Source organism: Branchiostoma belcheri, unplaced genomic scaffold (assembly GCF_001625305.1).
Source record: "Branchiostoma belcheri isolate BF01 breed outbred unplaced genomic scaffold, Haploidv18h27 scaffold142, whole genome shotgun sequence".
In the NCBI taxonomy this organism is placed as follows: Eukaryota; Metazoa; Chordata; class Leptocardii; order Amphioxiformes; family Branchiostomatidae; genus Branchiostoma; species Branchiostoma belcheri.
Genome location: NW_017802847.1, coordinates 256,662 through 280,612, shown reverse-complemented (window position 1 = coordinate 280,612; position 23,951 = coordinate 256,662). Strand labels below are relative to the sequence as shown.

The window sequence follows — 23,951 nt, the reverse complement described above, 5'->3', positions numbered from 1 at the left end:
ACCAATGTAGGTATTTGTTAGAACCCTATTTTTCGGGGTTCAGAAATTTGTTTAACCTTCTCCCTGCCGTGGCCAGTGTACACGAGTTTAACTGTTCTGTAGGAGGGAGAGGGTTAAAGAATGTCTATATACCGTTGCTGGCGGGCAAGAAAACAGAATGAGTGGTGGGAATTACTCGACTGTTTAACATGGTCCCACACAGACAACCCCTGTCAGTGGAACTAGTGACCTGTTCTTAACTTGTCTGTCAGTGACAGGTCCCCAGTTTAACACCCACGTACTGTTACATGTACCTTGAAAATACACAGACACACAGAGAAACATGAAACACCAGTCAGGGCCACTCATACTTTTTGAGAGATTTATTTTATATGTACCAGGTACATGACAATTTCAATGAACAGTAACACAAAACAGAAACTGAATTCCTATCATGATGGACCATGATTAGAGCTAGAGTCCTAGAGTCTGACAATAAATATATTCAAAGCCAGGCTATGACCTTTGGTCACTGAAGGTGAGACACAGACGCACATTCTCTTTGCAACCAGACGGTATCCATTCTGAACGGACCCTTACGAAATAAAATGTTAAACTCTCTTTCCATTAATACCACATCTAGAGTCTCTCTTCGTTTCCTTAATTCTGCCTACAAAATAAATGCTTCAAGCTCCACATATACTTGTTGTAGTTTCACCATAGAACACATATTTTCATTGGAATGTGCCACGAGGCATCAAAGACTGCCATGCTCTGCAAGCAACGCAATAATGCAACAGACAGACGCAAGCGAGCAGACAGACAAGGAAAAAAATGCTTTTGAAGCATTTTTTTTAGCAACACAGACTGGATAGGTACACTCTCTCCTAGTATAAAAGTACAGTCAACAGACCATTCGCTATTCATCTGAAGGTTGTTTTTGTTTGTTCAAATGGCTCGTCCGCTTAGAGCGGCTAGCCGCAAGGCCTCCGGACAGTTAGTAAATTGGCCTTCCAGACCCCTCTGTCGTTTGACGATTTTTTTTCCTGACTTGTGAGAATGAGAACCAAAACCAACGCAACGCAAAAATAATAAAAACGACACGGAATCTAGGATTCTGCGCAAATATTGATTGTGCTTTGCACGAACAAATTTTTTTTTCCTTCCTTGCTGAGCTTTGAGCCGTGAGTTATTTTGTAGATATCTAACTGTACAAGTTTGGAACTATACAGCTGTGACTTTGAACGTGAAAAGGTGCTATTGTATATCCTGCCACAAGCCGGCAGTAACTTATACTATTCCCAGCCGGCATCATGCTGCTACCCATTCGCAAGCTTGTACCACAATGATGTCGCCACGGTCTGTGTTCGAAACAGAAGATCCCTTTCAACGCCTTCCCCTCTTGCTTTTGTTTTCTCAAACAGTTTCAAGGCAAGTGCTGTTGAAATATTGTTGGCAATGATGGTGGACATTTAGAGGGGGGGTGGTTCAAATTCATGTCAGCTGTTTCAGCGAACGTAATGCATGCATGCCGGCACGTCGGTAGCCATTTTGTGTTGCATTTCTGTGTGGGGTTATAGTCTCCCCTCAATATCTCCCTGAATTTTCTGAAAATCGAAGCTGTGCTTTACGTTCTTACGCACCTTAACATATTCCAAGCCACAATGTGGTCAGACCACCCTTTATAAGGTAACAGTATTTTGTTGTCTGCTTTAAGTACCGGTGTAGGAACATTAGAACGAGAACATGTACGTTGTAAGCACCCTGCCGTAAGCATCACACACTGTCACCTATCGAGATGAATAACAAACAGTCTGTGGCACAACGCACTTCAGCAAGTCCTTATATGACAACAGTTTATATGTAAGTACTTCAATGTCCGTAAAGTCTGTAATTGTTACTACTGTATTTTTTTTTTCACCAAACTAAAGGAAATCCGTGGTACACAATACACTGGACTGCTACAATCTGTACGGTACTGTACTGTATTACTGAACCTCTGTAGTGTGTGGATAATATTTCCCATTGAATTGTTGTGCTATCATCGGATTCATACATTTCCCAGTAATATTGTAAGGTAGCTTCTATTATAATGAAGATTCTGTTACTATTATCGTGTTTTTTTTCTTGCTTTTACTGACACTATTTGTGATTTACAGCTGCAGAAAGTCCGCCGAAGCGAGACTTCTGATTTCTGAAGAAACTGACAGGAATATATAGATAAAACCCACTCCATGATGAGCGGGGGGTTTCGCAACCCTCCGCCCATCCCACTTTCTCGCCTCCTTCAATGATGTAATTCCGACCCATGTAATTACTGACGGAGCTGGTGTGCCCAGAATTTAAAAGATGTTTTTTTGCATTCTCATGCGGTGCCCCTTTTTGTTGTTGTTGTTGTTGTCTTTTTCGGTTGTTGTTGTTGTTGTTGATGTTTACAGATTGTCATGTCACCTGCTGGACATACGACTTGCTGGAAAGCGGACATTATTGGTGACTTTGCCTCATTAGCATATTAGCGACTCTCGGTTGCAGCCATTGAGATGTGACGATGACGTTGGAAAAACCTGCTACATTGATACACGTTGATTCAGGTACAGTGGATATTTGTTCCAAACACAAGTCAAGTCAAGTCTGCCCTTTCGGAAATTTTTTCATAAAATGAGAAATTTCTAAAATACTTCTCTTTTTTTTCTTTTAAGTACCATCTCATGGCAGCATCTTGGAAGGCACAAGTACGGTAGGTTTGTCGGGCTTGCAAAATATTGCCACTAACCCACCGGCAGTAAATGGCAGCCACACGATTTCAGCATGGGCACCTTTTTTTTTAAATAACTTCACATGGATGTTCCTGTTAATGAATAAAATTTTCATTTTAAGGACATCATCTGCGACTTGGAGTCCAGATATTCACAATTGACAAATACCCTGCTCATTTCCCTTCCAAAATAGAAACCTTACTACAAGATATTTTCACACACATATATTTAGTGTCTGCGCGGTGCCCAGACAGTTATTCAGTTCACTAGTACTACGTACCATGTGAAGTTATTTTCCCTGTTCGTAGTGTTGGTCATCTTGGATGAACCCTGATTTTACTCTCATGCCTTGCCGGGTCTACAATACCCTTCTTGCTTTTTTGTCTTCTCAGTTCTTTACAACTTCTCTTTAAAAAATTTTCTCAATGCCTTTTTCTCGCACTGTATAAAATTGTACTAACAAGGAAATCAACTTGTAGAAAAGTAAAGCAAATTATACCTTTATCAATATTGCACAAATAAACTTTTGCAAACATACACAACTTGAACAACAATATAACAGTGGTTTTAACCATAATTATACGCATATAGGGAATATAAATAGTTTGATACAAAATCTTTTTCTTTTTAATATCTTCTGCTTGCTGCATGGTTTGACCATGAAACAGCTTCAGCATAGGTAGTGTTGCATATATATCACAAACTTATAGATATCTCTTTTTTTATGAGCCATTAGATGGTTCAACATCTTCATTCTTGACCAGCCATTTTGGCTCCACATTTTCACTCTGTGGACCGAGATTGATAGTACTATTGCTATGAGCACTATTTGTAGCATGGCCCCCGCTGACGGCGTGGCCCATGCTACCGCTAGTGGTTATTCCATGAGCTTTTTTCATGTGCTTCTCCATGGTACCGTAAACGGAGAACGGCATTTCGCATATCTCACACTTGTATACCTCCTTACCTGCCCGCCCGTGGGTCTTCATGTGTCGTGTCAGCTTGCTGCTCTGGGCACAGGCGTAGCTACACATCTCACACTTGTAAGGTTTCTCGCCGGTGTGGCTGCGGCGGTGCACCGTCAGGTTGCTGCAGTTCTTGAACTGCTTGCCGCAGAACTCGCAGGTGTCCTTCCGGCTCTTGCCCTCCTTGGGAGGTCGTCCCGGAGTGTTGGGCGTGGAGGGCGTCTGGACCGAGCTGGTGTCCGACTTGACGGAGGAGGTGCCCCCATCAGAGTCGTGGTGGGGGTTCAGGCCACCAAAGTCAGCCCCGCCGTTCTCGTGCATGGGGCTAGGTATGGCTGTGGAGCCAAAGAGAATGTCTTTAGGGGCAGCATGTGCAGCGAGCCACTGAGAGTATATGTCCAGGCCGTGAGGGCTGTCTTGGCCGGGCTCCAGTTTGATCCGTTTGGTTTGCTGCTGGACAGCGACGCTGGTTTCCTTGAGTGGTGACAGGATGACGTCCATGTTGGCTTCCCGGCGACCGCGAGGAGGGCTGGTAGAGTTTTCTGGCACGTCGTTGCTGTGGTTGGTCATGTTTTCTTCCTCCTCGTGATCTGGGCAGTCGTCGGGAGTGGAGTGCCCGTCCGTCGGCATGGACTCCCCTCCCAGGGGCTTACGGCTGAGGTGAGCCTTCTCTGCCATGGCTGCTTGATATGCTTCATTGTATTCATGGATTGCATTCAGACCAATGTCCTCCATGACCTCTCCCAACATAGAGTGCCCCCCACTTTTTAATTGGTTGCTCCCTTCATGGCCCTCTGTCTCGTGGCTTTCACTGGACTCTGCATTGCTCTCCCCGTCTTCGCCATTCGGGGCCATGAAGTCGTCACAGTGATCATTGCCTAAAAAAGACCCCATGTTAGACTTCATGCCCGAGCTGGATCCCGGTTCTGGGGTGCTGGCGTTTGATTGGTCGTCCTCCAGGCTGCTGAGGCCACCCGAGCCCTCCTTGCCGTGTGTCTTCATGTGGCGTTTGAGCTTGCTGGCTTGGGTGCATGCGTGGTCGCACATGTTGCATTTGAAAGGCTTCTCTCCCGTGTGCGACCGTCGGTGCACCACCAAATTGGACTGGAACTTGAAGGATTTGCCGCAGAACTCGCAAGATTTCGGCTTGCAAGGTGACTGAGCGCGTGGACCGCCGGGTGTTCCCGGTCCACTGTTTCCCCCTGGCCCCATAAATGGTGGCTTGAAGCCTGGATGAAAGGGCATGTACCTCATGAAGCCTCCCCCTTTTCTCTTGGGGGAGGAAGGGGGGCTCCCCCCTCCCCCTGATCCGCCCCCTGCCCCTTGCTGCTGGGTTCCAGCCAGCTGGCGCAGCTTCTGGGAGTACGTCGGGAGGCCCATGTCTGCTTGTGTCGGATCCAGCCCAAACTGTAGATGGTGCCCAAACTGTTCGGCGAACCCCAACGGTCCCCCAAGCCGCGGGAAGGCCTCCGGGAGCCCGGGCATCCTCCCCTCCATTTTCATTCTCTCCCATTCCAACCTGTCGGGAGGGATCCCGGGGAATATCATGTGAGGGTGGTGGGGATGGTGACCCCTCATTTTGTCTTCCGGACCCCCCTGGTCCCCCATCATGGGACTACGGATTTGTGCGTGTGGGCTCCGAAGTACTTCTTCAGCCAGAGGCTCCCGCTGTTGGAAGGGGCTTCTGATCATGGCAAACGGACTGTTGGTCGGCGGCGTGAGCGGAATACGCTGTGCTGGCTGCCCGGTGCCGATAGTGATTGTATTGCTGGAGCTGACAGGAAGAGGACTGGAACTCACCGGGGTTACGGTGGGTGGCAAGAGGCTTGGGCTGGAGCCGGTCGATGCGTCCAGGTAGATCCGCATCCCGTGCATGTTCTGGGCATGTTGGAGCAAGAACCAGGCACTTGTGAACAGCTGCTTGCATGTTGTACAGATGTAGGTCTTCGGTTCTGATGATTCTGTAGCAACATCGTGCAAAAAAGAAAAAGACACAGTTACTTCAGTGCACACTTCAACTCTTTCCTAACAACAATCCACACATACATATGCACCCCTCACACAAACAAATCATGTCCCATGGTCAAAAGAGAAAATGAGGATAGATTTGCGGCTTAAACGAACCGGAAAATTCATAGTTGTGCGGCAAGAGTCTAAATTTCATTGCCTGCATCTTGATTTCCGGGGAACGTCTAATCTTTGTCACTTCTTCGTCAGTCGTATGCGGCCTGAATACTGAGCGTGACCCTTTGCACCAGGCAGTGACAGCGCATGGATCACTGACTGAAAGGGACTGCCAGGATGGCCAGGGACCCAGGTTCAAACTTGACAGAGTGACACTTTGCCGGGCAGTGACAAAAAACCCCTGAAACTGTGAGGAGGGGATGACTAATAGCTGCTGACGGGCGACTATCATATCCTCGTCCATCCCGCGTAACACGATACCCTCGTCCCGCTGTTTAGCATATCGCGGTCTGACGTTCCCTAAAAAAAAAGTCAGGCCCGCAACACCTTCGCCGCAAATTATGTTTTATTCCCTGTTATCTTGTGTGAGGTTTTATAGGCAATCTTTTGTGTCTGTTTCACAGAAGGGTTGGGAGAATGATCTGCCCTCCTGCCACATTCGTGACCATGACCGTGAGTGCCAACGTGAAAACAAAGGGGCCTTGCTCCATGCCATACATTTTCTGCTACCCCCTTTATGGCCCGCTGGTTGCAAACAAACCTGTATTCAATAGCCGTGGCTAATGGCAGGGACACAATCCTCCCTCTCACCTTAAGCCCCACTACCAACTCATCTCAGGCCCACATCGTGAGATGGTGGTTTTAATCTATCCCACTACATGACATTTGGAGGGACTTTCCCGGGCTCTCGGTCCCCGAAGCACTTTGCATTTCCCACAAGGCCGAGACAGCCCATGCTTTTAGCCACCAAATGCCAACATGACAAGTTCAGAAAATGTCAAAGGCAGATCTGCTTCTGCCAGGAAACAGAAGGGGCCTTTGGTGGACAAAGCCGGGGTCGACGGAGCCACTACAAAGCCAAGTTCAATAACGATGTGTCCTTCCCATCTGCCAGGGAGGCCTCTGATTGCATTCCAGTTGAGCCCCCCTCAGGTCTCCCGCTGCGCTCGATAGGTGGGCAGGCTGGAGGAGCAGGAGGAGCAGGGGTCTCCAGACCTACTGCTTGGAATACAACCAGGCTGGGGGGATCAATACCGAAGTAGGATCAATGACATGGGTCAGCTACTCAACACCAGCAGCTAGCCAGCCTTCCTTCAGGTAATTACTGATATTCAGCTGGAAGGAAGGGGTCAATACTCAGCATTTCCCCGCTGAGTGATCCCGAATTGCAGGTGTTGCGTCGGATCCGTCTCTCCGACAAAAGCCCCTGGACAGTGGGGCTCCCTTCATATCCCCCAATTATTTCCCAATCCCGCCAGCCAATTTTGGGGTGCCGATACATTTGCCATGATACATGGCAAAAGTCAGGAAATGTTAGCACCTGCCTATTTCACAGCTTCTTCAGCAGATGAAACTTTATTAAACCAGCAGGAATTGGAGTCACCGGTAATGGCTTTATGGTCCACTTCATTGAATCTGGCAGATGAAAACAGAGTGGTCCGACGTTTAATGGTCCCTCTCCTCTCCAAATACGGCACCGAACGGAGCCTGACGAACGCTGACAAAATAATTATAATAATTTATTACCTCCCACATAGACAACACCTCACTTCATTTTTAAACACTTCACCACATCTCGGGTTGCAATTAAAAAATTAGACTAATGAGCGGAGGAATGCCTCGTAAATCTTGTCACTTGAATGGAATGAAAATTAACACTGTAAAAAAGCCGAGTCTCCCTCAACCGCAAAGGTACAGTTTATCATGGTATAACGTTGAACTTGAGCTGGCACTGCTAACATTTTCAAATGACAAAGATCTCTCTGAGGACCTAACACAATAATAATGCCAACCCGCCCTTCCCTTTGATAGATCTCACAATAAGCTTAATGTGACTTTTAGAATTATTTCTCTTATAATAAATTTCACAATTAACATTCACGTAAGCCTGTAAAACGGTAAACTACACTATCCAAAGATGGCGGTAACTTTTGGTTCGGGAACGAGCCTCGCAAGCGGAGGTCGCTGATTGACGGCGGATACGAGAGAGGGACGCAAACTTATCGCCCATCTATCGTGGCGTAACTGGAAACCGTGGTCGGGAACAGCCGCTAGAACATGTTGTACGGCCGTAGCCGGGAAGCGCACTTGTCACTGTCGTGTACCCTGACGTGTGGCGTGTACTTGACAGTGCGGACCACTTCCCTCTAGGTGGGCATGGCACCTTACACATCACTGTCAGGTGCACCGTGATGGGGACCAGGCTTTAAATATAAATCTCCCCCACCTTCCCTGCAGTTAATAGCCTTTTTTTGTTGTCTCCACAGTACATTAATTGATGCTAACAGTTTTATTAACTTGATGGTGACATACGAGGCATTGGTGACTTGGTAGATGATAATCTCTTTACCACCACTCCCCCTCATATTTCTTCCCAGCCACTTGCAAGTCCAGGAGAAGGAAATTGGGTCTGACAACGATGACAAAAGGATGTCCCTACCCCGCTGCCATGTGTAGGGCTGGCTCAACAGGAAGCCCTACCCTGTACTGCCCAACCCTGATACCCGAGTGGCCACGGGCAGAGTTAAAGGTGTCTTGGCTGTCTCGTTTGTGTCAGGACTTGTTTCAGAGATGGAGGAATTTGGGCTACAATGGGGAACAAACAGGCCAGATTGTCTGTCTCAGGGTGAGCTGGATTAATTAATCAAGCAGGCTGGGGGCCTGCGCCAGGCAACCTTATTTGTGACCTGTGACTCCTTTCAGAGCAGTGGCCATTAATGACTAACATACTTGAAAGCCCAGCAAAAGGGTGGTTTGACCTTGGTCGGCATGGCGACGACCTCTGCTGACGTGCCCCGCATGCTAATCAGGGTGCCACAGACATATCCCCACCCGCAAAATCCGAACAAGGTTCAGAGTGGACAGGGCGGACGTGAGTCTATGCCAGGGCAGCTCGGGGGCAGCCCAAACACAGACACACACACCGCTGGGAAGTTCACAAACTTTCCAAACTTCTCAGAACTACCGGGAGGTACCGGGACTCAAGGCAAGGAAAACAAAGCCAGGCCAGGCTTCCTGGGTCATCATGTCCAAACTTGACACCTGCAAAACAAGCAGGCTGTTCCAGCCACTGACAGACACAGACCTATGGGCAAACAAAGGGTCCCAGCCAGAACTTGAACTTCACAAACAGTCACGTAATTACATCACGTCCAAGGTCAGGGCTAGAGCACAGCAGGATCACCCCCACTGCAAACTGTGCCTGGGAGATCAAAGAACAGGAGGTCGCAGTCCCCCTCGCAGACACCCTTGGTCAGCAGGGGCGAAATTTCAGCGGCGAAACAAACGCCAGCTGCGGGGACCGAGCGGCTAGATGCGTGCGGGCGAGCCCTCCTACCTAAAAGCTCGGACAAACAGCACTGTTTGCTAACTGAGACACACCATCAATTCAAAGAAAGCAAAAACCACCTGCCCTCAATCCCTCTGCACCCTCGCAATACAGCAACCCCCCTCCCCAGCTTTTTCATCTGTTCTGTTAACGTACGCGCTCTCTTCTTCCTTCCCGATATTACAGACGAGGGAATCATTATTTTGTCTGCCATATCACTAGTCACAAATAAACCAAAGGCTGAGGGGGAGAGTAGAATCCAATAACTCCAGAACAATCCTGAAATTTGTTTTTCTTACATTTTATTTTATAATTATCACAATCAAGATTATTATTGCTTGGTTATCGATTCATCTGGGTGGGGGGGCGGGGAAGGGAAAGTATGTTGTGGTACATCCTTTGCTTGGCGTAGCAAAAACGAAAACGTCTCTCGGTTTTAAGGAGTTAGCCGTATGCTCCAATTTCATGGTTATTGCCCGAACTTCTATTTACAAATTCAGACGGCGGGCTGGCCTTCAGCACTACGAAATTGCAAGGAAAATTGCTCGCCTGAAAATGGGCATTAAGGCTGCCAAAGCACCTGCAAGTGCAGTCCTTCTCAAAGATGGGTTGTCATTTGATATTCAGAGAAATGGCCACTTTGGCATTTCACTCTTAATAAATGTGGACTAAAAAAAAAAATCCCGAAAAAATTATCGCCCGGGAATCTCCAATGCGATGGGACGGGATCAGAAATGGACGAGGACGGGCCCGGCAGCCAATCACGCGGCTCCGCTACAAAAGCGCTGAAAGGCACAGGCACGAGCAAACCCTGACCTCGCTGTACGTTGCCTGCATTGATATTCAAATCAACTACATATAAATGACTTCCAGAGCACAATGAGCAGCAGATTAATCTGACAGATAAACAAGAAGTTGAAAATATTGCCACCCCAGTGGAGATGGTTCCAAGTTCATGACAGCTACAAATTAAAATTGGGTAAAGTGTTTCTTCTGATCTTATCAAGCGCTCAACTAGATGGGTGCATATGCATATCCCTTCCCAGCTTTGCGTCAAGTACAAGTACAATTAGTCCCAAAGTGAGTAAAGAAATCATATTAAGATTAAAACAGAATTTGTTCTGACTTAGCAAGCAATATTAGATAAACAGAACAGAGAAACTCAAGAGTAATCGTTTCACGGCGTACGCGGCGTAAGATGGAGTTTTTATCTAGTCACCTGTTTTGTGTCCCCCTGGTGCTTTCTGTTCGGGCGTTGGTTGGTCATCGCTCGGTCCGACCTGGATGCCCACGCTGATGGGTGTTGGGGCACGCTGTTTTTCCGTCGCGTTGCGTGAGCGATCCAGGTCTAACCGTTCCTCCAGGTGGCCATCTGTCGGAGTCATGCAGTGTTTCTTGTGCTCGATGAAAAGAAGAATGTCCGAAAGTGGGAAGTCGGTCTGGCATTCCCCGCAAGTCAGCAAATCGTGGTCTGGTTGGGCTGCAGGATAAAAAAGAAGAAAACGCCATACCGTTAGAATAAGGAGCGTCCGCAACCCCGCAATCTCACGCTCTCTCCGCACAGATCTCTCGCATTCAGACTCAAATAATAAATACATCTCACTGAGCTACACAAGAAATAAGACGTCTTAAGCAGGTACCCATGTCTTTAGATTGATTCAAGATATCCGACACATTCCACGGAACAGGAAGGCCTGTGGCGCCATCTTAACAACGAAAAAAATTCCTGTATAGAAATGGCAGGAGATGTGGCACATTACAGCATGCTGGGCCAGGTGCCGCCATTCCTGCGGAGCGCTTCCACGTAAGAACAAACAAAAAAAACGGCAGATTTGGGTCTTTGTTAAGTCAAGGTGTGCTCCTGAACTCTCCGCCAAATTTCTTCAAACCGCCCCTCCGACGGAGAGTTCGGGGAGAAACGTCGAAGCCGAAAGAAAAGGCGAAGAGCGAACAACGGGAGATTTGTGTACATACAAAGCATGGTGAGCCGGGAACGCGACGCCGCCATTGCCACGCTACTGACGCTGGCACGTCATTATTACCCATCACACGTATTCCGTACGTTCCCACTTCCCAACAACACATTCATCTCATTCCATCATCCTGGTCCTAGCCACCTCTCTCGGAATGCAGAGTTCCGTCAGCGACACACGTAGAGTATCACCGACCAATTAAATTGTGGGAATTCCTTTGTATTATGTAAGAGGTAGACAATAGGCCCTTCCATTCCGTAAATTAGTTAGCACATGCGGGCATACAAAAGGATTTGCCGGCTTTATTATGATTTTGACCTCGGGTGATTTCTCAAATTTTTCCTTGCTTTTCTTCCCTGGGAAAAGGAATAATTAGAAAAAAGTCTGACGTTCGGGAACTACGGTAGCAAACCGCAAAAATCTGGCGCGGGTTAGGTGCCCACATCCCACGCGATTTGCCCGAGTATACGCTGGCGTGTGCCGCCATGCCATTTCCATAAGAAAACATCTTCACCAACCTGGACACAACCACTGAAGCTCTGCAGCATTCCCCTAATCTGTTTCTCATGACCTAACTTTCCTCTCAAACTTTTGCCTCAAAGTAGAGAAAAGTTCTGCAAACTTTTCCCCCACAGCTGAGGTGCTCCTGGATATTTGGGCTAAAGTTGGGGGGAAAACAGCGCGTGGACACCCGTGTGGTGGTTGGAGCATCACCCTGGGTGCCTCTGTCCGCCATTACGGGATCAGCGCCCGTGCCACTATTCAAGCCACGTTCGCCACATCCAAAAGCAAACATCACTGCCAAAGTCACTCTAGCTTCTACCTTTTCTCACTAAATTCAAAGGGACTTCTTTCAACTGGTGAAGGGGGTGCAAAAGCCAAGGCCAGGGTCAGGACCAATGTTGAATTCAAGAAGAAAGGCATCTAGACAATGCGCACTTGGTCTGTGTGCGCAACGCCGCCATTACAATTCAGGGACATTCATGAGATCCATATTGCTGTTATGCTTCCGAGCGAATTCAGCCATCTATGACCGGTCATAGCGAGGGGATCTCGCTGTGCAGAGACAATGGCATAATCCTCGTTGTCACCTCCAATTTTGTACGTCACACTTGCTAAGGATGTGATATCCAGACAACTCTACAGATAACGAACGCCTTTCCAATCAATAAATATTTTCTTGGCCGAGTTTTGTGTTTGCTTGTGTGTGATTCCGTGTTTCTGACCTCCATGCTGACCAGACTAGAAAAACTGCGCAAAATTTCTCCTCTTTTGTCTTGTCCTTCCAAATGCTTCAAATTCAGCTAGAGGCAAGAAATGGCCTTGAATCAGTGGTCAGACAAAGGATCATCCCCTCACACCTGTCCTTTTGTGTAAGGTGAGCAAGGACTGTCCATCTTTCACAATAATGAAATTACCTACTCCAATCAGCGCTGGGGCAGGTGGTCTTAGAGGCCATTATCAGGAAACAAAAGCAGCTCCCGTGCCTGGCCATATAGATTGAAGGTCTCCCTCCACATCCTGTAAACATGTCTACAGCCAGGCTTTGACCCTGGCATGTTTACACTAGGGGGATGGCGTCCCTGTCTCTTTTGCGCCAGCGGGGTCAGCATCCAATCTAATCGCCCGCTTCTCTCATTACGGCAACGGGGGCTGAATAATTCTGCCATGGAGCACACCTGGCTTTTCCAGCCCGACATGCCACACATAAACCACTTTACTTCCATTTACTCTCCTGTGCTAAGCCCTGGCTAAGAGTGCTGGGGGTTTTTGGTTGCCGAGGCTGTTGCCGCTGTAAACAATGTACACTGCACAAGGGTGGCTTACCATTGGCTTTGAAATGGACCATAAGAATGGTCTATCAGATGACAAGTTCAACACCCCTTGTCTTTTCCCATGACCCCCTTTTGCATGGTCAGCCCTGTGTTTTGAGGCTTTCAACTTCACCACCCTGGTCTAAGGAAACCCTTGGCACTATTATGTCTTTTCAACCCCCACGGAGGCATTGTGCATCCCACCTCGGGAAGAATGAGAGAGGCCACAAAGGTGGCTGGTGTCTTTTGAGTGGCACCCAGTTTAGTCTTCAACAAAATACAGGCCCCTCCTGGCATTGAACCTGAACCACATTCTTGGCATTGTTCTGTCTCAATTTAGACTAAGGAACGCCTACAGGGGTGACCTTTGCAGCCACCAGACACCGGCCAGGCCCCCTGTCCAATACCCGCTGGCCGGCGGTGCAGCCGGCCCGAGAGCTGGCAGGAGCGGCAGACTGGACATGTCACATCCGGAGTGGTGTGCAGTGTTTGGGTACGTGATGGTGGTTCGCCCACGCCAAGCTCCAGCCAGGGTGAACTTGGGGCGAAACCTGAGAATGCATGCAAGCTGCAGAAATACGTGTTTGTCTCAAGTGCAAGGGCAGGGACCGGGGCTAAGCCGGCCCGGCGGCCCTTATATAGCCGAGTCACGTAGCTCCTCGGACCCGCGGCTCTCCTTCCCGCCAGTCCGAGCCGCCGTTTTCAGACACATGACTTGGACAGGGTTGCGCTTCGGTATGAGGGGTCAGCAGGAAAGGATTTTTTTACCCAGACATTTGTGTCCTATCAACAACCACGGGCGCCTGGCCCACGACTGCGCCCGCACTGCCGCGCCGCCCGCGCCCACTACGCTTCGGACAGCTCCTGCGCCTTGTCGCCAAGGTGCGGCGGCCCCTTTGACACATCTTCCATTATCACAGGTGCTCTTTACAAAGGGCAGTGGTCGTCTACGTGCTTCTTTGTTCTTAGCCTCAGGACAAAGTGACAGACACCTTCTCAATTTATATATGTCTGTCTGACCTTCTCTGTCCCTGTGTCGTACACAAAATAATCAAGACATAATTACATTGGCAAAGCAACCCCTAGATATGAGCACAATAACGCCCTCTTATCAAAAGGTTACTGGTTACTGAAGGACCCTAGCCTTGGATTTGGGGTGCTATGGTAACATCCAAGCTTGAGGGAGACCTGACTCCACATATGCACACACGCAGTCACAACAAACTGGCCAGACTATGTCCAAAAAGTCAACATGGTGGGGCAACGTAAGGTGTACACCAAAAATGTGCTGCTTGACAGCTTTCTTGTATGTGCGTGACTGTGTGTACATGCACATATGGATATCCTATATGTTTAAAGGTATTTTAAGAGAGCACCTTCACCTATAGTTTTGGGAACTATCTGGGGCGACCTATATCTTGACTTGGACCACACCTGTACACTGGAAAGGGGAATCTGAAAATAGCCCGGGTTTTGTCCGTCTGTGAGGCCCATCCCTTTGTTTGCCAGCCCTACCCCAAGGTCGGGATTAATTCCAGGCCAACTAGTAAGACTGCAGGTCACGTACTACTGAAGCCTGCAGAATTCAAGCTTGACCTTGTCACAGCAAGGTCAAATCCTGGACACTTTTCTCCATTTGTTATTGTCAGTGCTCATTTTCAATTCCTTTCTGCTATTTTGCTTGTTTACCTTTGAAATGTAACATTCTGATTCTTTTCCCAGTGTGTCTGCCACGTTCCGAGCCGCCATCGTTGACCTTTGGTATAAACGCGAGCGCCTCCTAAGAAGCAAACCTCAGTACAAATCAGGCAGCCAAAATGGCGAAGCTAAAGAACGTCAGTGGCTAGACAATTTCTTTCGTTCCGTTTTTAGCACCGAGAGCAGAAGAAACCGTACGCGACGCAGATTTTTTCGCGAAACATGACCGCTGCACCTGCGCGGCAGTCTTGTCCAGCGAAACTCTCCGTTACGTTTTTTGTTGGAATTTCAAATCTATCCTGTGTTGTGAAAAAGGGTTTTCTTTTTCTTTTTTTTCAACCGTAAATACTGTCAAGATGCACGTCGGAATCCCGCTCATGTCCAGTGCAGCCACACTGACGTTCCGTCCACAATGGCAGCGCAAGCGGCTGAAATGGCCATTTTCTTTCTAGAAAGCCAGCCACGAAGGTCAGGACTGACACGGAAAATTAAAACCTGAATGCCAACTATTTTTAAAACCTCACTGCAGTTCTTGTGTCCAAAAATCTACGAAATGTTTCCCGAAGATTTCGGCGCAACCCATGCTCCGCAATGCGGCGGCAGTGTCCAACAAAGGTGAGCGCCGGGCTACGCCACCCGCGCCACGCCAGAAAAAACAACAAAAATTAGTGCCTGCTGTCTGAAAAGGTTCAAATAACTCCGTCTGAACCTGGCGGGTCACCTAAGAATACATAGCCTTAACCTTGGAGTCAACATTGTCCCAGCGAGAACAAAAGGACAAAATAGGCCAAAAATTCTCAAAATCTCCGAGTGGACAGCGCCCATGCACAATTCAAGATGGCGTGAGGTGCACAATGGCCATGTATATCCTCGCCACTCAATCTAATTGAACTACGTCTTCTGTTTCAGAAAGGACGTCAGGGCCACTGACCCCGTTGTGTACACAGCAAGGGATAGTTATACAATTTTGAAGACTATTGTACTGTTTCTAGGATATACACACACTGGGGCGACACACATTGTACTGGCAAAGTGGGCGAGAACGTGCCTGGATCTCAGAATCAAGTCCACGACTGTTTGGAATGCCCTCAGGGGTAAAAGATCACGGGCTGCTACAAACCCCTTTATCACCAGAGAAAAAAGGGACCAAAACAAGAGAAATTTCACTTTCAGGGGTCCTGCACCCTTAAGGGGGAGGAGCTGTGTTAAGGGTGCCCCCAGTGGTGGGGAGAGAAAGCAAGTCCAAGGGGTGACAGGCCGGACAAGGTGTGCTGTAGCTCGGGCGGCCCGCACGTCAACACTGTCTCAATAGGCGACACGCCATCATGCCCACTACCATACCACTTGACCAACTGTCGTGGGGCCCTGTCCACACACTCTCCGCACAACCCAACATACACACCCGCACTCCAACTTACACTCGCCGTCCCCGACAAACAACGGAACTCAACTCACGTTCAAGTAGTCTCTTCCGAGGCTGCGGGTTGTCCTGCTTTCGACGAGACATAGCTGCGACTGGGGCTTGGGGGTTAGATGGATATAACTTACAGATATTATGAACAAAGACCCAACATGTCCATAATTGAAAAATATAAAGATGGCGGCCAGGAGGAATTGTGGGAGCGACCTCGACCCGTGATGCTTCACGGTCTTCCCTCAAGTTCTAGTTCAACGGTTCTCTTTTTTTTAAATACTCCACGCGGCTAATTACTTAACATTGGCGCGGCGGTGATGAATGGATTTTACTTTTCTTCCATTCGCGCCAAGCAACGTAATTGGATTAAAATTTATATTTCGGCATCGATTCCGCGGGTGCCGGCGTATCCAAGGCGCACTGGGACGCACTTCACTTTCGCTTTTTTGGCGGGAATTCGTTGGCTGAGAGAGAGAGAGAATGGTCCCGGTGTCGTCTGTCCTGGGGTTGTAAAAAAGTGGATCTAATCCGGCTCGCTCCGTCCCCCTTTCACGACAATAATGTGCACGAGTCAAGCTCGGAGACTCTGAATGCCGGTATTATCGCCGGATGACAGTGGCGCCTAATGAGTGGACCGGAGCGGTGCGGCGCTCTCCGCAGCTCGACCGAGACACGTGACCGTATGACCGTGCGCACCTGTCCCCCTGTGATTTCTGCAGGGAATTTTTTTTTCCAGGCCGTGTCCCCGTGTCGTGCAAATGGCCTGTCAATCACCGCCATCTTCCCGAACGCGCGGAAATGGCAGCCATACACGCAGGGGCGGGTCGCGCGACCTGGGTTGGCGGGGCGGAGGCCATGTTTATTCGGGATCCACATTTTTTACCGCGCTTATACAAACTCCGTAATAAAACATACACACAGCAACGCTAGCTCTAGTCCCGCGGTGTATATGTATATACATCGCTTGTGTCCAAGAGTAATTGATTTTAATGATCTTCGCACATGACTGCTGTTGCTGACATTTATAATCTCTCCTTGACTGCTTCCAAGCATCACCTTCTTGTCAAAAATATATTTGAACATAAAATTGCAGGTGGATGAGATGAATGGTGACAAAGCCTCAGGGGTAGAGGTGGTAGCGCGGGGTGAGAGCGCGCCGGGCGCCATGCATACCAAACAGGGGGAATGACAGTGCGACAGTGGCGCTGCGTCTAAAGGTGGCACGGCGACAGTCGCGCTGCATACGTAACGACGCCGCTCAGCAGGTGTCTAAACCCACCTGACGCTGACAAACGTAAGGGGTACGTCGTTCCTTCCCCGTCTTATACTGTATACATGACAACGCGACAGTCACAGTCCCAAGGGACAGTCGCCTATACTGCGTCCCCGTCGCACCGAGCGCGACAATTTTCACCCCCAAATCCCCCCCTCACGCGAACACGGGAAAAAGACACTACTGGTGAAATTGAGGGACTCCTCTGGAACTTATGCACGAAATTGTCGCGCACTCTCCTGAGAAATCCCCCAGGCACAACTCCCCACAATGACATAATTTTATCATTCCCGTCCCATCACAAGGTACCCTCTCACAGATAGCGGAAATATCATCACTCTTGTCCCTATCTCCACACTGCAAGCCGGGAGTCGGAGAGTGTACTGTCACAGAGGCCAAAATCTGGCCATAATTTACATGTGGAGATGAAGATGTCTCGGATGCCAGGGTTGACACTGTCCATTCGAGCGTTTTTAATGGGCAGGTGCATTTACGTGAGGCAGCGGCCGCCACAGGCACACTGAGGGGACACAAAACAACGTCGTTTCATTTTGCGCACGCAGCCGAGCGTTCAGCCACGACGCTTATACGTCCCCGTCCCACGGACATTAATCATCACAGATATTACATATTTTAAACCAATTCTCCTTAATGCTGATTAATTAGTGTGGCAATGTCTTTCCTTGTAAAGCAGAATGGAGGTTGTGATTAGCGGGGCTGGCCGCGATGCGCCTCCCTGTCACACCGGGAACTCCCCTACGTTGCCTCCCCTTTCTTTTTCCTTTTATTTTTCCTTGTCACTTGGGAAATTTCCAAATATCGGGTATCTTTACTACTTGCCTTGACCCTTGAGTCCTTCTTCCCCGACCTGGCTGATATAAATCACGCGATTCCCCCGCACCTTTAACCTACACCGGACTCAGGGATCGCCTGCTAGCTTCATCCCAAAACATGAGGGATAGCTAGTGGACTTCATTGCCGCACTTACCACACGATTTATTATTACTAAACCGAAATAAAACATACCTGGATGAAATGAGAAATACTCCAACGGACATAAATGCTGGTCAAATGACTTTTCGTTTTTAAAAAACAAGGCTTTGGTGTGAGTTGTACATTGATGCGAAGATTGGAGTGGGAGAGGTTTTGTAGGTAATGCCTGGCCGGGGAATAATAAGCAAAGGTTGTATCGGGGGGAAAATGTCTCTCCACAAATGTCACGTTTTGTGAACGCTTGGCTGAGAAGGGTTCGCGACCCCTTGAGACCGCGTTAACGAAGGCTGCGAGTTCTTAACGACCAAGACCTTTCGCTGATTCAATTCCACCCGTACAGATGAGGTCTAGGGGAAATCTTGTTTTGGTCAATTTTTGAACGTGCTTAGGTGATAACGTTGGATAATGGTGGCTGTGACCGGGACTGCAGGCAGGGGCAGTGGGGGCCATCACCGAATAGAAGCACGTACCAGGTGACCCGTCGGTCACTCTGCCATCTGCGCCCGTTGATATCAAACCCCTGTATGGAGACCGACAGCGAGGGCCACTGCCATTGTGAAACCATACCCGCCTTCCCTAAAGGCACAACCCCAGCCGTCAAGTTCACTGGAAAAAGTTTTCTCTCCTATCTAAAGTCCGCCGTCGCAAGGCGGATATCCGGAATACTCCTGCCCAGAGATCTGTAGATATAGGTGATATAGAAACGGGGACCTCAGCCCCCAGGAATGTATATCAAGCACACATACACGTCTGTCCTATACAACCTTTCTGTCCTTAACTTTGCATGGCCGCCGGCGAGATCTTTGATGAATACCTGTGGAGACCATTACCATTCAGTCGCCACCGGTCTGCCTACACAAAGGGCTGGAGAGAGAGAGACAGAGCTGGGGCGGCTTCAAATGACTACCATGAACTCTGGCAAAACGTTCGAGGATTTTGGGGGGCGTGTGTCTCTTCACACCGTAGATTTCTACGTACAAAACGTAGATTACGTTAGTGGCAATGTCGTAAATTCTAGAAACACCACGTGAAAAAAGTTTTGGTGCGTGTACGGAAGATAGGAATCTTTCTTTTAGATACATTCCTGAAGTGTCTAAAGACTGACAGAACTGAACAAGTTCAAATGTCGAGTCAAACGGCTAGAGAGTGAGTCATGCTAGCTGAGTAAACAAGAGAATGAGACATTTCCTCTGCCGACGGTCAGTGGAGGGGAAGAGAGCCGGCACTCCGGTCCGACGCTTTTCCTGACCAAAGCACTTCATAATCCCACGCAAGGCGTATTCTTGGAAATGTCATGGTAGAGAGATCTGCTCTGTATGGACTGACAGGAAACGGTTGGAAGGCTGGGGGCTAGTTTGAGCCGGGTGAAAAGTTGAAGACTGTTGTTTACAGAAGTTGAAATGCGTATTTCCTCTCACAACTATCGTGATGTCCCGATCGTGAAAAAAGCTTTTTTTTCCAAGTTATCAAGTGCCAAACATGATCAGATTGTCTTCAATTCATGATTCTAACAAAATCATGTATGTTACACTACCAGAAGATACAACAAAACCTATAGGAACGTTAAAAAATAACACATAGTTAGTACATTTCACTTCTGCAAATGTCTAAACATTGAATCGCTTTTCAGTGGATGATGTCGAATTCTAATATCTCGGATTGTGGCCCCAGCAAAGAAAAAAAAGGTTCTGACGGAACTGATATCCTTTGGTCTTTCTCGTGCACTTTTCATGACTCTGCTGCCCTCAAAATGAGTAATCACAGATCCAACAGATAGAAATATCCTGGACTTTAAGTGATGCATTTTCTTGGAACATGACGACAGACCTTCCTTTTTTTCTGGGAAAATTTGCGTCAATCCAGACAAAACAGTCGTCACGAGGTCCTCTTTTATGTTTTCCAGACATCCTCCGTCGTTTCAGTGGTTCTTATATCTTAGAGACTACATGTTAGAGAATAGTTAAACCTTTATTGTTACCACTGATATATATTCTGTATGTAATTTGCCACATACCTCGTACATATATAAAATTTGTACGTAGGATGAAGTTATACATACATGTACTTAACTTTGTTAGACCTTTAGTTATAAGACCATACAAAATTCCCTTACTTTTTGTTGTGTTAATGAAGAATCATTTCATCTGAGATATACCCCATGTACTTCTCCCTCTTTATAATGTTCTTTTCTACACTCCTGCTTTAGAAAGAACTAACCATACGGGTTTAATTTGTTCTGTATGATTGGAGGAACACTTTTCTTTGCAAACCTTTCAAAGTTTATTACACCCCTTACTTGATTGATTATGACTCCTGTGTTCATTCTTTCAGTAGAAAATATTTAAATTGTTCTGTGTCTATATTGTTCTTACGTTGTAAAGTAAACATAACTCGTTTTCTGAGTCTTTTTCCAAGGGAAGAAAGAGTGAAAGAAAGAAGGAAGGAAGCCTCTCCCCAGATTATGATTCCTGTGTTCATTCTTTCAGTAGAAAATATTTAAATTGTTCTGTATCGTTACATTGTCTATATATTGTTCTTACGTTGCACATAAAAGTAAACATAAATCGTTTTCTGAGTCTTTTTCCTAGGGAGGAAAGAGGGAAAGAAAGAAGGAAGGAAGCCTCTCCCCAGATTATGATTCCTGTGTTCATTCTTTCAGTAGAAAATATCTAAATTGTTCTGTATCGTTGTCTATATATTGTTCTTACGTTGCACATAAAAGTAAACATAAATCGTTTTCTGAGTTTTTCCTAGGGAAGAAAGAGGGAAAGAAAGAAGGAAGGAAGCCTCTCCTCAGTGTGTTTCCTGCTTGGCGTATGTCCAGAGCTATCACATGCTTTCCATAGACTCCCTGCCTTGTGTACAGTATTGTCCGACTAACGCTTGTAGGTGAATATGCTTCTCATTACAACTTAGTCCGGAAAGAATTAAAAGCATTTGGAAACCCTTCCACTCACCTATAAATCTTTTAACACACAAACTGTACTGGTTAAGGATAATCAATGTAACGTTAGGTATTTGTAGATGGTAGATAAAAAAACGGCGACTAAATACCAACACGTTTTCAATCCTGTCGGATGCTTTTTATTGAAGGATATCTTTAATATCTCATTGGGAAAATATTCATTTGTGATGTTTCCGTCTGTTTCATTTTGTGGTTTTCCTTCTTTTTCAATGTCAGACTAATACACGACACAATATTGTATAAAGCGACATGAACATGTTTGGGGGGGGGGCTCCCTTGTTGTAAACACACATATATTCCGAAACTTGTGTAGCTTTCTCATTTTAGTTGTTTCCTGATTCACGCTCTTCTCTCACCGTATTCTTGCACCAAATATGATAGCCTGTCGGTGGTCACGTCAGTGACTGGTCACCCTATATATTACCTGTGGTCATCATGTTGTCCACTATCCAGTCCAGTTTCTACTTACAAAAAAGAACGTTGTTATGTAATCAAAGGAAAATGATAGCCACAACTGTTTTGAGGTATGCAATCCACTCGCTCAACCGCAATCCACCAAAAAAAACACCCACAACCCACTCACCCACAAGTAGAACTGAAAACAGAACCCACTTGGCGAAGGCAATGCTACATATATATAGAAGAAGAACTTTATTGCACATGGTACAATGTATGGCAAACTACATAAAGAGAGTAACAACAATAAGATAAAATAAATGTGTTCAATAAGACCTAATGTCGAATAAAACCTAACAAATCTATATCATAATTATTCACATAATAAGGGACAGCACAAGTCTTTGATGAAGTGTTACAATCGAGTGGGCTAATCACAAGTTTCGGAATTTTTTCTGATAACAAAGCATTCCTTTATATATCTACGTATTTTTGCGTTGTGGGGACCATTACATGTAAAGATATATTCTCTAGCATCGAGACTCTTGAAATCTATTGTACTTGATTCGAGAAATGTAAATAGCTTGTTACGTATAACATCATATTAACGTAGCCATCGTTTTACATTTAGTTTTTGTATTCAAACAAATTTGAAGTGTCTGTTACGTAGGCGACAACTGATGACGTCATGCACCCATAATCATATCAACCATACCCCACAATACGTACTGTACTGTACGTATTGTCTGGATCTACCGTATCATCCTTGAGATGAAAACAAAAAAGTTGTGTATGTATGAGTGACAGAAAAATCAGATCAAAGATGTTTATGATACTTTATTGACAAGTACAGCTCTTTAAATACTATAAACACTTGGAAATAATTTAGCCCACGTATAATGTTATACAAATATTTGTACATAAACTACCCATTATGTAGAAGTTACCTTATATATAGAGAGCGCAAACGGTAACCTGTATTCTATGTTGATGTTTATTCTAGACAAGTATAACCTGCGCAATACAGTGTATACACTGTTGTTTATGGATGTAGTTATCACTATGTTACCTTACGGTTAGTAGTTGAGTGTACTCTCCAAGCAGAGGTTTGGGTTTGGGGTTATTTTTGGTGTGTTTTTAGGCTTTTTACTGGGGTTTCTCTTTTGCACTGAAATTTTTTTATGAGTGAAAAAAATCCCATTGCAAAAGAGAAACCCCGCTAAAAAGCCTTAAAACACGCCAAAAAAATCCCAAACCCAAACCTCTGCTTGGAGAGTAGTTGAGTGCTGAACTGGATAACATCAGTACTAGGAAAAGAATTTACTTTCAAGATGGTCATCAAGACTTTATATACGTCTCTTTGCAATGCAACTAACCCCAAAGGAGAAAGGTACCGGTCCGGTACCACTTAAGATACCACTGCTAGTGTCATTAACTACTGTGTTAACATCAGTTGGTTCAGTTAAGAAAAAAGGAACTTCCAATTTAGGATGAGCTTATCTGGTTCTTCTTTCATATCGTAACATTTGAACCAAAACGTCTGTGTATTACCGGAAGACGGTATCTTCTTCTGTGTGCAGACATTTTTACCAGGCCTGTAGATTCTGGCTGGAGTTGTTGAGATCCCGTAATTGGCCTTAATTCTAGGGTTGTCACCCCTTGACCGTGAATTTGACAGACGGGAGAACAATCCTCGCAACAGATGGGACTTAATCCCCTTTAATCCGTAGATTCAGGCTTAAGTCTCCCGGCATCATCTCAAGTGAGTTTTCCGACGCCCGTGCGGGGAGCCGTTGGATTATTATTAACGTTAAGTGCCAGCTACGGAGGTTGAAGACAAGTAGAGGCGACTAGGAGACTAGAACCCGTGACCCTTAGCCCTGGACAACGCCCGATTCGAGCCCCTTTCTCTCCACAGCTGCTGGCTGTGAAAATAACGGCTGTAGAGTACAGTTAAGCCGGGGCGAGGGTTCAAGTTCGTTATCCAAAGTAATTTGTTTGGGTGCTAGGCCTGGCTGGAGGAAGGGTTCGTGACCATATAAGGTTGGGGTCGGGTCGGTGGGGGGCTGCTGGGAGCAGAGGTAATAGACACGCCACGGTGGTCTAATAACTCTCAATATGTCGCTTCAACTCACCCAAACTCTCTCTCATATCTGGTCATGGACTGTTTTAAAAGACACCACAAGATCCTGAGAGAAACTACGGTCTCTACC

General features: G+C 46.8%; 1 protein-coding gene across 1 annotated transcript; it reads right to left on the bottom strand.

Moving 5' to 3' along the window:
- Positions 1-347: 347 nt before the first annotated feature.
- Positions 348-16,655, bottom strand: LOC109464880 (B-cell lymphoma/leukemia 11A-like). The gene is made up of 3 exons (XM_019761973.1): positions 16,153-16,655; positions 10,432-10,692; positions 348-5,661 (listed from the first exon to the last, which is right to left on the bottom strand). Exons 1-3 carry the CDS (start codon positions 16,202-16,204, stop codon positions 3,458-3,460), a joined length of 2,517 nt encoding a protein of 838 aa, XP_019617532.1. The 5' UTR covers positions 16,205-16,655; the 3' UTR covers positions 348-3,457.
- Between the last annotated feature and the right edge of the window lie 7,296 nt (positions 16,656-23,951).